Here is a 14,927-nt window from a genome sequence, read left to right on the forward strand (position 1 = left end):
GAGGAAGGGTTTTATTTCTGCAGTTTTTTTTTTTTTTTTACATGAGCCCTCCACTCCTCAGTCCAGTGAAACTCCTGACTGGAGGCTGAAGCCTCTTTTGGGCATTCCCTTGGGTTGCAGGTTCACCAAAAATCAGGGAAATTGCATTTGAACCCTCCCGGGCTGGGTGCGGAGCGGCGCCTGCCGTGCTCTTGCACCGGGAGCTTGTGCAGCGAAGGCTCAGCCAAGCAAGGAAGGGTTTTATTTCTGATTTTTTTTTTTTTTAACATGAGTTTTTATAGCCCAAGAGCCGCCCAGATTCGCTGGGAAGGAGGGACATCTCGTGGCCACACCACGAACATCTCTCCTTGAGCATCTTTCCATTCCCTCCCCGGTTACCACCCCAGCATCCTCACCCCGCTCTGCCCGGGGAGCCCCCCGGCCTCTCCCTCCTCCTCCAGGGGCTCGCTCACACCCTGAGCCTCAATAAAGAAGCGGGAAATCCTCGTATCCAGTTTTTAATTACTGATTTGAGGCAGAGAGGGGGCATCACCCGGCACGTGTGGCCCGAGGAGGTGCGGACAGGACACCCGCGGCACGGAGGGGGTGCAGCATCTCCAGCAGAGCGGGGCAGAGATTCTTCACCCCCGCAACACCACGCTGACACCTCAATAAAGAAGCGGGAAATCCTCGTATCCAGTTTTTTATTACTGATTTGAGGCAGAGAGGGGGCACCACCCGGCCCAAGGAGGTGCGGACAGGACACGCTCGCAGCCCTGCCCGCGGCACGGAGGGGATGCAGCATCTCCAGCAGAGCGAGTCAGTGATTCTTCACCCCCACAACACCACCCTGGCCACGGACCCCTCTTCCCAGCGCTGCAGCTGCGAGGCTGAGGGGTTTTTCTCTATCCAGGTGGGTCACGAAGGAGTTTTCTGTCCTTCGTGCCAGAGGTGATGCTTGCCAGGTGGGCACAGCCCTGTGCCACCTCTCAGAGCCACCTCTTCAGTCTTTGCGACAACCACAGAGCCGGCAGCATCCTCCTCCCTCGTGTCTCTCCTCATGCCCCATCTCCACGCGCGGATGGGAGGAAGGGAAACCCGAGCCCCCGGGCCACCGGGAGCATGGTGGCTGTCGTGCAGCGCTGTCCCTGCGGTGGCTGCTCATTGCTGCGGCTCGGGCTCGTACTGCTTCTCCGTGGAGGTGTAGAAATCCTCGAGCACCGACTGCAGGTACTCGAAGGTGGGGCGCTCCTCGGGGTTGCTGCGCCAGCACTTGAGGATGATGCTGTAGAGCTCCCCGGGACACGACTCCGGGCAGGGCATGCGGTAACCCCGCTCCAGGTTGCGAATCACCTCGGGGTTGGTCATTCCTGGGGGGGAAACAGAGCCCAGCAGGAGTTATTCAGCACCCAGGATAGGGGGGAAGGTCGGTGCTTCCCGAAGTTCACGCCCAGGCTGGGCTGGAGGGGCTGAGGTGGTTCCTGAATCTGGAATTCCTGAATTCTGGAAATCTTTCCTCAGGGTTGTGCTTCCTCTCCATGCCTCTGTCCCCTCCCTGATCCCCCTCTCTAAGTTTGGCTTTGCACAGGGATAACTGAGGGAAGGAAAGCCAGCTTGAAGGAGCTCTTGTGACAAGAGGGGCATTGAGGGGCTGGAGAGTGTCCAGGGAAGGGAATGGAGCTGGGGAAGGGGCTGGAGCACCAGGAGGGGCTGAGGGAGCTGGGAAAGGGGCTCAGCCTGGAGAAAAGGAGGCTCAGGGGGGACCCTGTGGCTCTGCACAACTCCCTGACAGGAGGGGACAGCCAGGGGCGTTGGGCTCTTCTCTCAGATAACAGGAAGAAATGGCCTCAAGTTGTACCAAGGGACATTTTGATCAGGTATTAAAAACAGTTTCTTCAAGGAAAAGGTTGTCCAGCCCTGAAACAGATGCCCAGGGCAGTGGTGGAGTCCCCATCCCTGGAGGAATTTACCAGATGTGCAAATGCGGCACTCGGGGACATGGGGCAGTAGTGGCCTTGGCAGAGCTGGGTTAATTCAATTTAGAGGCCTTCTGCAACTTAAACAATTCTGTGATTCTGAGAGAGAGCTGAGTGAGAGCTGGACACTCATCCTGCATTCCCAGCACCCTGTACCTCGATAAGGAATCCTGTACCTGATAAGGGATCCTGTATCCTGATAGGGAATTCTGTACCTGGATAAATAATCCTGTACCTAGATAAGGGATCGTGTACCTGGATAAGAAATACTGTACCTGATAAGGGATCCTGTACCTGGATAAGGAATCCTGTACCTGATAAGGGATCCTGTATGCTGATAAAGAATCCTATACCTGGATAAGGGATCCTATACCTGGATAAAGGATTCTGTACTTGGATAAATAATCCTGCACCCAGATAAGGGAGCCTATACCTGGATAAATAATCCTATACCTGGATAAGTGATCCTGTACCCAGAAAAGTGATCCTGTACCTGGATAAGGGATCCTGTACCCAGAAAAGCGATCCTGTACCTGGATAAGGGATCCTGTACCCAGAAAAGCGATCCTGTACCTGGATAAGGGATCCTGTACCCAGAAAAGGGATCCTGTACCTGGATAAGGGATCCTGCCGAAGGTGATGATCTCTCACCCCCGCAACACCACGCTGACACCTCAATAAAGAAGCGGGAAATCCTCGTATCCAGTTTTTTATTACTGATTTGAGGCAGAGAGGGGGCACCACCCGGCCCAAGGAGGTGCGGACAGGACACGCTCGCAGCCCTGCCCGCGGCACGGAGGGGATGCAGCATCTCCAGCAGAGCGAGTCAGTGATTCTTCACCCCCACAACACCACCCTGGCCACGGACCCCTCTTCCCAGCGCTGCAGCTGCGAGGCTGAGGGGTTTTTCTCTATCCAGGTGGGTCACGAAGGAGTTTTCTGTCCTTCGTGCCAGAGGTGATGCTTGCCAGGTGGGCACAGCCCTGTGCCACCTCTCAGAGCCACCTCTTCAGTCTTTGCGACAACCACAGAGCCGGCAGCATCCTCCTCCCTCGTGTCTCTCCTCATGCCCCATCTCCACGCGCGGATGGGAGGAAGGGAAACCCGAGCCCCCGGGCCACCGGGAGCATGGTGGCTGTCGTGCAGCGCTGTCCCTGCGGTGGCTGCTCATTGCTGCGGCTCGGGCTCGTACTGCTTCTCCGTGGAGGTGTAGAAATCCTCGAGCACCGACTGCAGGTACTCGAAGGTGGGGCGCTCCTCGGGGTTGCTGCGCCAGCACTTGAGGATGATGCTGTAGAGCTCCCCGGGACACGACTCCGGGCAGGGCATGCGGTAACCCCGCTCCAGGTTGCGAATCACCTCGGGGTTGGTCATTCCTGGGGGGGAAACAGAGCCCAGCAGGAGTTATTCAGCACCCAGGATAGGGGGGAAGGTCGGTGCTTCCCGAAGTTCACGCCCAGGCTGGGCTGGAGGGGCTGAGGTGGTTCCTGAATCTGGAATTCCTGAATTCTGGAAATCTTTCCTCAGGGTTGTGCTTCCTCTCCATGCCTCTGTCCCCTCCCTGATCCCCCTCTCTAAGTTTGGCTTTGCACAGGGATAACTGAGGGAAGGAAAGCCAGCTTGAAGGAGCTCTTGTGACAAGAGGGGCATTGAGGGGCTGGAGAGTGTCCAGGGAAGGGAATGGAGCTGGGGAAGGGGCTGGAGCACCAGGAGGGGCTGAGGGAGCTGGGAAAGGGGCTCAGCCTGGAGAAAAGGAGGCTCAGGGGGGACCCTGTGGCTCTGCACAACTCCCTGACAGGAGGGGACAGCCAGGGGCGTTGGGCTCTTCTCTCAGATAACAGGAAGAAATGGCCTCAAGTTGTACCAAGGGACATTTTGATCAGGTATTAAAAACAGTTTCTTCAAGGAAAAGGTTGTCCAGCCCTGAAACAGATGCCCAGGGCAGTGGTGGAGTCCCCATCCCTGGAGGAATTTACCAGATGTGCAAATGCGGCACTCGGGGACATGGGGCAGTAGTGGCCTTGGCAGAGCTGGGTTAATTCAATTTAGAGGCCTTCTGCAACTTAAACAATTCTGTGATTCTGAGAGAGAGCTGAGTGAGAGCTGGACACTCATCCTGCATTCCCAGCACCCTGTACCTCGATAAGGAATCCTGTACCTGATAAGGGATCCTGTATCCTGATAGGGAATTCTGTACCTGGATAAATAATCCTGTACCCAGATAAGGGAATCCTGTACCTGGATAAATAATCCTGTACCTAGATAAGGGATCGTGTACCTGGATAAGAAATACTGTACCTGATAAGGGATCCTGTACCTGGATAAGGAATCCTGTACCTGATAAGGGATCCTGTATGCTGATAAAGAATCCTATACCTGGATAAGGGATCCTATACCTGGATAAAGGATTCTGTACTTGGATAAATAATCCTGCACCCAGATAAGGGAGCCTATACCTGGATAAATAATCCTATACCTGGATAAGTGATCCTGTACCCAGAAAAGGGATCCTGTACCTGGATAAGGGATCCTGTACCCAGAAAAGGGATCCTGTACCTGGATAAGGGATCCTGTACCCAGAAAAGGGATCCTGTACCTGGATAAGGGATCCTGTACCCAGAAAAGGGATCCTGTACCTGGATAAGGGATCCTGTACCCAGAAAAGGGATCCTGTACCTGGATAAGGGATCCTGTACCCAGAAAAGGGATCCTGTACCTGGATAAGGGATCCTGTACCCAGAAAAGGGATCCTGTACCTGGATAAGGGATCCTGTACCCAGAAAAGGGATCCTGTACCTGGATAAGGGATCCTGTACCCAGAAAAGGGATCCTGTACCTGGATAAGGGATCCTGTACCCAGAAAAGGGATCCTGTACCTGGATAAGGGATCCTGTACCCAGAAAAGGGATCCTGTACCTGGATAAGGGATCCTGTACCCAGAAAAGGGATCCTGTACCTGGATAAGGGATCCTGTACCCAGAAAAGGGATCCTGTACCTGGATAAGGGATCCTGCCGAAGGTGATGATCTCTGTCAGGAGGATCCCAAATGACCACACATCAGATTTGATGGTGAAAACCCCATAGTTAATGGCCTCTGGAGCTGTCCATTTGATGGGAAATTTGGCACCTGTTCCAAAGGAAACAATTGGAAATAAGTCCTGGAGTTAGAGCATCTCCCTCACCTGTCACAGGCACAAGAATTCCCCCAAACCAACCCCTGGTTCCTTTGGGCTCTTGATTATGATTCTGTGGTTCTTCCTAGGAGAGGGGCTCCAGCCCTTTGGTTATCTGCACATCTTCCTCTGGATCTGCTCCGTCCCAGAGCTGGATGGAATATTCAAAACCAATTTGGCAGATTTATTATGGGACAACAACAGTAGGATTTTATTCTGTAAAAATTTTTTTGTCTTTTGCCAAGAAAAATGGTATCACATGATCCTTGAGGTCTCTTTCCATCCTGGTACTCTGTGATTCTGTGAAATCACTTATTAGAAGGGGGTTGTTTCAGCAAAAGTGCATAAATATAACAGCAAATATAAATTCCTCAGTCCTTAAAGCTGCAGAGTTTTATTAAAACCAAAATAAATCCCTTTTTATTTTGTCCACCAAGTTCTTGCTTAACGCGCTGCTGACAGCAATGACCAAAAGGTTGCAATTTCAGTTTAGCTAAAAAAAAACAAAAACAAAAAAACCAACAGCAAAACCACCTTGATAAGTGGGAACTGATCATGTTACACTGCAGAGGAAACCACATTTTTATTTATACACATCCTCCCAGGACTGGAAATCCAACTGCAGGGTGTGAAATAAGCACCTCAGTTGTTGCACATCACACTCTGAGTGACAAGGCTGGGAAATGCAATATATGAAGTGAGAATTGTTCAAAGCAGATAGAGGGGAGGTGTTATTCCAGAGCAAAGCTAGCTGGAAAAATGCTGATGGGAGCTGCTTTCTGCTGGAAAAGCAGCTCCTTTGGTTATTAACAGAATTATACCGATTTCATCAAAGCTTCTCTTAAGGATAAAACTGCCTTAAAAATTTGCAGCAAAGTCAAAATTCCCCTTCATGGCAGTTTCCAAATTACATTTGGGATCTTTTACTATTCTGAAATAGTCTTGCATGTTGAAATGGGTATGATTTGTATCAAAAAGTATCTTGGGGACAGGAAATTGAAAGAAATGTTTCTTATCTTATTTAAAAACCCATAAAAACTATTAAATTTCCTTTCCTCAGAGTATATTTTAAGGGGAATTTTATCTCATCCCAACTCTAGAAGTGGACAGATTTCCAAAATTTGAAAATCTTCTGGTAAGTGTCACTTATGCCTGACTGAATTGTTTTATTTCAGCCACTTCTGCTGCTTTCCCTGATGCTCTCCGGAGTCTCTTTGCAATCTGAATTTGATCTCATCCTGACTTCGGACTCAGAGCTCAGTACAGGGATGACCTCAGAAGTCTTTTCCAAACCAAAAGATTCCGTGATTTATTGTTTTCTATGTGGTCCCTCTGCTGTGGAAGGGACCTGATGTAGTCAGGGCTTGGTTTGCCTGGCACACCTGGAAGCTGCTGCTGGATCCAGATTTGTGGCTCCAGCTCTGTTATTTCTTCCCCTCTGGATTGAATGCTCACAAAAACCAGGCCACAGGCAGCAGTTTTTGTTAGCAGAGGTCAAATTTCTCCAGCAAACAACTGGAGGGTCATCAGAAATCCCCCAAACAGAATCAAAAGAGTTTTTTCCCATTTCCCTCTGCAGTTTTCAGTTGCTTTTGTAGCCCCCAAGCCTTGCTGCCTCTCCCAGGACTGGATGTTTGGGTGTTTCTGTTTCCCCTGCCCTCTGCCTGATGCCAGCCTGGTATCCTGGCATTCCTCGGGTAGGATGTCAGAATCCAGGATATTCCTCTGGCTGCCCTGGAGGATTCAAGAACCAGGCAGGAGGCTCAGAGACCCTGGCACAGAGTCAAAACCACCTGTGCCTTTGATTTTAACCCATGGAAACAATTACCAACTTTGTGCGAGGAGTTACAAGCCACAAGGGTTTGAACAGAATGTTAGTGAATTTATCACAGGGTGAAAATGTAGAATTTTGGGGTTTTTAGAATGGGGGTTCAGGAGGCAAGATGGAGGAATCTGGGTGTGTCCTGTCTTTCTCCTTCTTCTTCTTGTCCTCCATCTTCTGCTGTGATGGTGGCACTTTTGGATTGGTTTAGAGTAGAGACAGACTGTCTAACATCGGTGATAGGTATTTGTCGGAACCCAGGAAATTCCTCTGGCTGCCCTGGAGGAGTTGAGACCCTGCCAAGGGGCTCAGAGACCTTGGCACAGGACCCAAGACCCCTGTGCCTTTGATCTTGACCCATGGAAAAAACAATTACCACCTTTATATGAAGAATTACAAGTCAAGATAGTTTAAGGAGAATAATAGTTTGTCTGGGGTGAAAAATAGATTTTTGGGGTTTTTAGAATGGGGGTTCAGGAGGCAAGATGGAGGAATCTGGATGTGTTCTGTCTTTCTCCTTCTTCTTCTTAGTCTCCATCTTCTGCTGTGATGGTGGCACTTTTGGATTGGTTTAAGGTAGAAGCTCACTGTCTAACATAGGTGATAGGTATTGGGAAGTTATTGCAAATAATGTACATGTAGTTTTTAGCATAAATAGATAACACTGCCCCAGGGTGGTCAGTGTGCCATGAACCAACCTGCTGGACAGACCTCAGCAGGTCAGAGAAAGAATGTATTAGACAAGAGCAAATAAAGAACCTTGAGAACGAGACCCAAGGAATTCTGCCTTCTTCTTCAGTCTCAGGGCTGGGAAAAAGAGACTTTCTAACACCTCAGGGTCATCTCAACACCAGAGATCCCATCAGTAGGACGGTGGGAGATAAGAGCAGTGCTGGGAAGGGCACCCACCTTCCTGTGCCAGGTACTCGTTCTCGATGAGCCTGGCCAGGCCGAAATCGGCGATTTTGCAGCACAGCGTCTCTGACACGAGGATGTTGGCGGCCCTCAGGTCCCGGTGGATGAAGTTCATGCGCTCAATGTAGGCCATGCCCTCTGCCACCTGTGAGGGGAGGAAGAACACACCTTCATCATCACCTCCCCATGGGATCTTGGGTGGTTTTCACCCACCTTTGCAAAGCACAGCATTTTTACAGGGTTGGTGTTTTTTCTCCATGAGCATGGATGTGCCTACGTTGCCCATGGATGGATGGATGGATGGATGGATGGATGGATGCATAATGGATGGACAGGTGGATCAGCAGACAGATAAATAAATAGATATTGCACTTGTACAGGTGCAGATATTCAGCTTTACCATCCTGAGCAGCCAAGTGAAGCAGAACAGAAGCACCACTCTCTGTTTTGCCTTGAGTCATGTCTGCAGCGAGAGCTGAAACCACATCACTGGATTCCCAGTTTCTGCCACAACTCTCTCCTCTCCAGCAGGCATATTAGTCATAAACATTCCAAGTTAAATATGTGAATTAAAAAAGGGAAAAAAACACACAAAAAATCAAACTAGCAAATCACAGAATTATAGAATGGTTGGAAGTGACTTCAGGACCTTAAAGATCTTCTCATTCCAAATTCCTCCCATGGGCAGGGCCCCCTTCCACTATCCCAGGTTGCTCCAAACCCCACCCAACCTGGCCTTGGACACTTCCAGGGATCCAGGAGCAGCCACATCTTCTCTGGGCACCCTGTGCCAGGGCCTCACCACCCTCTCAGGGAAGAATTTATTCCTAAAATCTAATTGAGACACCTGGTGTGTGATGAGCCTTTATCAATGACAGCAGCAATATTTCATTGATGAGTGCTGGGGGTTGAAAAGGGAGATTGATAGAAGACAGAGGTTGCCAGGTTGAGTCTCAGATTTGGGAAGGTGAGTGGACATATGCAGCCCCTGCCAGCAAGGGGTAGCACCCATTAAAGCTTTTAAGTGCCTGTGGGTGAGGTCAGAGCAATTTTCCACTCCATGCAGATTCACATGAGCCTCTGCACTCACATGTGGTTTCAAACAGGATACTCACACATACTTTCCAATGCTGCATTTCTAACCTGTGTCAACACCCCTCTAGTGCAAGGGCTGATTTCTGCAGTGGAAAATGGAAGAATTGATGTAATTTCCTGTCCTGATGTTAATGAGATAGGACTTGGTGCTCAGCCCGTTCCAGCCCAGAGTGTTTTCAAGCATTTACCCTCAAGACTGACCACAGGAGCGAGTGTATCAGCCCAGACTGTTCTAATTTTAACTCACACGGATGTCATTGGATCAAAAATTGCGCTTGAGAGGGTTGGGTGCCTGCTGAGCTGTGATGTCACCCCAACACCACAGATAAGCAGATTGCAAAATAGCTCAGCAGACTGCCCTTTCCTCCTGCTGCTCCTCCCAGAGATACCCAGGGAATGTCTGAGTCCCTGCCCTGGGGAGGTGGTGCTGGGCTGGGAGAGGGAAGGATGAAAGTTGTTCTTCCAGCTGATGCCTCAGGGATGGGTAAAATTCTTCCTACCTCACGCTGAGGGTGACTTCTGTGGGTTTTGTATGGCTGGGGTGTGGGGGTTTGGTCTGTGCTCAATTATCCTGGTCCTGCTGGGTGGTGAAGTTTGCGCAGAGAAGCTGTGGTTGTCCCACCACCCCTGGAAGTGTCCAAGGCCAGGCTGGACAGGGCTTGGAGCAACCTGGGATAGTGGAAGGTGTCCCTGCCCATGGCAGGGGGTCAGAATTAGATGATTTTTCAAATCCTTCTAACCCAACCCATTCCATGATTCCATAACTCTGTAACATTGACCAAAATCTTTGCTCTGAGTCACCCAGAGATTGCTCTGGTCCTGCACAGAAATGCACCTTGCCAATTTCTGGGGAATGCTCCCACTCACCCCAAGGGCTCTGTAATATGGATAAATTGAAGTAAGAAATTAATTAATTAATTAATTAATTAAAGGAATGAATTAATTCCTTATCCTCGGGAATTTTACACAAATCACAGGCTGTAATTTTCAAGAGAGGGAATGAAACAATGAAAGATGGAGGGAGGGAAGTGGAGATTTCAGGAGAGGAGGGAAGGAGGGAAGTAATTAAGTCAAATACCCTAAACAGGGAGTGTGCATTTGTCTCCATAACATCTCACAGACATCAATGATGAAGTTACAGATATGGAAAAATTATCAGCAGTGAAGAGGGAAGGAACAGAAAGAGGTTCCTCTGCGCCCCTATGGAAAGTTCAAATTAAAAATGACAGAAGGTGGCACTGCTTTAAAGCATTTAAATCTTTTCACTCTGGTTAAAGCAAGAATTAAAATATTTCACTGTAATAAACCATCCCCTCAAATATTAAGATTTTCCAGTTCTTAATTTATTAAAAAGCAACGCTGTATGAGGACTGGAACCAGCAAACTTTGCACATTGTTTCCTCAAGTCCACTTTGACAAGAGAATCTGAGTGATTTAATGGATAAATTCCATATTCAGCCTGATGCTTCAGGGTATTTTTTTTTTTTGCCAGTATTTCCTAATTAGCCTGACTCTGCTCTGGATGAGCCAAACTCTGTCAACAGCTGTCTGGGACCAAAGTGCAGTGATTTAGCCATTCTCATTCTTCATGTGGTTTCCCTAATTTTGCCCTATTTGTGTTTAGAGGCCCTTCTGGACTAAAATTTTAAGCTGCAGCTACAGCTGTGAGGATTTGCAGCCTGGGGATGCTTAAAGGCTAAAAGTTTGTTTTCCTAAAGAGCAAAATTCCCAGATATGAGGATCAGAACATCCTTTATGCCTCATCCTCAGAAAGGCAGAACTGCTGGTCCTGCATTGGAAGTCTCTTTGTTGAGCTTTTTCTCCTTTTTTGGTAAAAGGAAAAAGAAACTTTTTTTTTTTCCCTCCTCAGCAAGGAAGAAAAGCAAAAAAAATAAAATCAGACCAAAAATTTCAACCACCCCCCAAAAAACCCCAAACTCCAGATCTCTAACCCTGCACTAAGCTATCAGAGGGTTGCCCTAAGGACAGAACTGATATGCACATGGACAGAGAAGGATGAGGAGAATCCCTAAGAGAGCACACCAGGAGGAACTGTTCTTCTCCAGAAAACTTTTGCTCTGACTGACTTCAGACTTGCAGGAATTTCACTGAGTTATAAAAAAAATCTTGGATCCTTTTCCCACCCACTGTTCACTGACCTGAGCAGAGATATCAATGAGTTTGGGGAGATTCAGTTGGCTTCCTTCTTCTGTCTTCAGGAAATCCAGCAAACACCCTGCAGGAGAGGAGAGGAGAGACTGCTGTCACTCTTCTGAATAATTTACAAATTTGTTTTCCCTGGTGCTTCTCTGAATATATGCAACAAATCTGCCTCCATCCTAAGGGAAATCTGAGCAGCCAGAATGGGTGTCCACTGCAGCATCTTTCATTAGGAAAGCTCCCAAACAGCCCAAATTTCCCTCTGTTTTACACAGATCTGTTGCAAACTGCTGGGCATTCATTGTTTGAACTGTTATAAACAAGAGGGGCGAAAGAAAGGACAATTTCACCATGAGGGGAGTAAAAACCTGAAACAAACTTCCAGTGAGAACAGTGGGGAGGAGAACTTTAAACACTCTTCAAATGGAGCATCACCACAGTTTTTTCATCACCCAGAAAGTCTCTTTCTATATTAGAATCAAACTTTTGGGTCACTTGCTTGCAGATTTGGTACAACCCCTCCTGCCCACCCTCATTCTGCACAGGAGCACTGGCCAGATCACCAGAGTGGCTCTGCAGAAGCCCAGCACAGAGCTCCAGGAGGGTTTTTACCATTGGCCATGTACTCTGTCACAATGTAGATGGGCTGCTTGGTGACCACGGCATACAGCCGGACCAGCTTGTTGTGCTGCAGCTTCTTCATCAGGTTTGCCTCTGCCAGGAAGGCATCGGGATCCATGCTGCCCTCCTTCATGGTCTTCACAGCCACCTTGATGTTGTTCTTGTAGTAGCCTGCAGGGAGATGATGGTGTTTTGAGGAATTTTGGGCTCTCTGCAGGCTCATGTGGGGTTGTGTAATAAGGAGAGCTCATGGAGCAGAAAACCACAGGAACAGCTTGAATCCCTCATGAAGGAACACGTGGTAGATCCCAGTGCCAGCAGTGTGAGAGGAGAAGGGACACTCATGTCACAGCTGTCAGTCCATGAGGCTGCATCAGGGATGGTCCCTGCACTGAGCCCATCCTCACACAGCCCTCCCAGACCCTTTCTGGGTGAAACCCCTGGGGCCTCCCACCAGCTGGGCTCTCAAACCATCCAAATGCAGCCAAAAAGGCAGGACTGAGCAGTCAGCACATGAACTCAGCCTGGTCCTGTCCACAATCTCCATTTCCAAGGCAACCAGCAACCACAAAGAGGGCGGCAAAGGAAGCTGGGCTCCCCACACTTCCTCTCCTGCTGATTAGCAGTAGGCAGGAGAGCATCAGGGATGGAGATCTGGGCTAAAAAGTGGAACAGGAAGGCAGAAAGAAGTGGGAAAATGTCACCCAGGTACCCTACTGGGTGTGACTTAGGATCACTGGTGTCACTACAGTTGTCCCCAGGATTCCCAGGAAAAATGAGTGCATATCCCAAGAGATGAGTAAATAATAATTTCAACACCTATCCCCTATGAAACCCTTTCTCAACCCCTGATCTCTGCAAACATGAGCTGTCCAGTCCTTCCCAGGGATCCTGTGTGTGCCCATAAATATGTGTTTGTCCTTAAGGATCCCCACTCCTAGAATAGTATTGCCTTAGGGAAATAAAAGGTTTTCCCATCTCCTCTCTTTATGTCTTTTTTTCCCCTGGAATGGAAGGGGTTCCACTTACCCATCCACACTTCCCCAAACTGCCCACTGCCCAGCTTCTTCACAAGCTTCAGGGCCTCCCGAGGGATCTCCCACTCATCCTGGGCCCAGGGTCTCTGAGGAACCAGGGATGTGCAGGGAGCTGTGAGGCGCTGGCACAGCCCATCCCCTTTCTCTGGAGGAGGACAAAGCACAGGAGATTTCAGTGGGATGGCAGAGAAAACCTTCTCCTCCTCCATCCACACATGCCAGGAAAAATCAACCCATGGAAACCTCCACAACCACACAGGGAAGTGGTGAAGCCCCCAGCACTGGAGGGGTTTAAAGGTTGTGTGGATGTGGCATTTGGGGACATGGGTTAGTGGTGGCCTTGGCAGTTCAGGGGGAACAGGTGGATTCAGTGGTTTTAGAGGGCTTTTCCAACGTTTATAATTCTATGATTTCATTAAAAGTTTCAGCCACAGGGATCAAGGCACCCAGAATGGCCCCAAACAAAGGGGAAAGTTCAAAGGGAGCCATAGAGGAGCAAATTACCCTGCCCAAACCTTGCTTCCCATGCATCCCTCCTGCATATCCTGGCAACATTCCCCTCTTTCCTTTCCTGATGGGGGACACTCCCTGACTTTAGGGCTGGGAGCAGAGCTCACCCTTGCAATTCCCTAAGATGGAAACCAGGTCATGGGTTCTGGTCGTAGGATCACTCCTGCCCCGTGAGCAGCTGCGCTGTCTCCCAAACCTATCCTCCCTCTGTCCCCACCCTCTTCCAGGACACAAACCCACGAGAGAAGGCAGAGAACTCACGGCTGTAATGATGGATGAGCTCTGGCAGGCTGGAGAAAGTCATCCTGGGGGAGATGTAGTACCCCCCTCCATCCAGGGAGCGGATCCTGTAGTGTTTGATGATGTCCCCGTGAGCAGAGTTGTTGTCCCTCACAGACAGGGAATAGGCATCTGGAGAAGGAGCAGAACGAGCTGTGAGGACAAACTGCATCCCAGCCAGGGACCAGCTGCCTCCTCTTTCCACCAACAGCTCCAAACCAGCCCTGGCTGGTGCCTTTCCAGGGCACGTCCCCCAGAATTTACAGCTTTTCTCTCTCCAAGGCAAGGGGACAGCATAAAGGTTCATCAAAGCTGAACTGACCCAGTCCAGGCTTCCAGGAGTAACACGTGCCTGTGCTGTGGCCAACAGCCCAGTGGAAGCCCTGTGGGGACCAGCAGCACCTCTGCAGGCAGAGCAGGCAGATGTTCCCCAGGTCAGGATGGTCTTTCCACAGCTCCATATTCCCATCTGAGCTCTGCCAGCCTCAGCATCATGAAATCAGAATGGGTTGGGTTGGAAAGGAACTTAAATTTCTTCCATTTCCATCCTCTGCCATGAGCAGGGACAGCTTCCACTATCCCAGGTTGCTCCAAGCCCCATCCAACCTGGCCTTGGACACTTCCAGGGATCCAGGGGCAGCCACAGCTTCTCCGGGTACCCTGTGCCAGGGCCTCACCCTCATAGTGAAGAATTTCTTCCTAACATCCAATCTAACCCTGCGCTCTTTCAATTTAAAGCCATTTAAAGCCTTTTTCCTCTAATGATTAAACATCATTAAACCTTGTGCCAAGGTCAGTGGTTCAGCTGGGGGGGCACAGGAGGTGGGTTCAGGAGAATTGTCTTGTTCAGCCACAAACTTGTGACCAGATCTAGGGATTCCCATCAGGAATCTTGTCCCTTTTGGGCCCCAAGGGAGCTGCTCAGCCATCCACCCCTCCAACCTGCACTTCCCTCCATGACAGTCTAAACCAGGGCAGGTTTCAGTGCACAAAAGCATCACTAGATGTTGCTGCAGAGCAGAACTTCCAGCCTGTGTCAGTGTGGTTCAAGGCAGCTTAGTAGTGGGGTTTTTTTCCCCTTTGTCTGGATTGTATTTATGGAGTGAGTTGTTACAAGCCTGCTGGGCTGTTCTAAGTCTAATATGTCACCTGGGCTGATAAATTGCCCATTTTTGATGTTTTTTAATGAAAAGGCAAGGCTATACATGTTTAAAAGTGTGTATCTGTTCATGCAGGATCATAAAAAGAAGAAACAGCAAGTCTGAAACCCTAAGCCTGCACGTGAGGGGAAAGTTTATTAACATAAAATCCTCACTGGCTGCTGCTTCTCCATCCCAGCACCAGCAGATTTCCCCACAC

The 14,927-nt window shown here is 49.4% G+C and overlaps 1 protein-coding gene across 1 annotated transcript in view; it reads right to left on the reverse strand.

Moving 5' to 3' along the window:
- Positions 1-2,858: 2,858 nt before the first annotated feature.
- Positions 2,859-14,927, reverse strand: part of BLK (BLK proto-oncogene, Src family tyrosine kinase) — a 36,441-nt gene continuing 24,372 nt past the window's right edge. The window contains exons 7-13 of the mRNA XM_005424951.3: positions 13,551-13,700; positions 12,772-12,924; positions 11,734-11,913; positions 11,121-11,197; positions 7,861-8,011; positions 4,952-5,083; positions 2,859-3,331 (exon numbers count right to left, since the gene is read on the reverse strand). Of these exons, the coding sequence (XP_005425008.2) occupies positions 3,123-3,331; positions 4,952-5,083; positions 7,861-8,011; positions 11,121-11,197; positions 11,734-11,913; positions 12,772-12,924; positions 13,551-13,700 (1,052 nt within the window). The 3' untranslated portion in view covers positions 2,859-3,122. The remainder of the gene's footprint in view (positions 3,332-4,951; positions 5,084-7,860; positions 8,012-11,120; positions 11,198-11,733; positions 11,914-12,771; positions 12,925-13,550; positions 13,701-14,927) is intronic.

Source organism: Geospiza fortis, unplaced genomic scaffold (assembly GCF_000277835.1).
Source record: "Geospiza fortis unplaced genomic scaffold, GeoFor_1.0 scaffold106, whole genome shotgun sequence".
NCBI classification, from domain to species: domain Eukaryota; kingdom Metazoa; phylum Chordata; class Aves; order Passeriformes; family Thraupidae; genus Geospiza; species Geospiza fortis.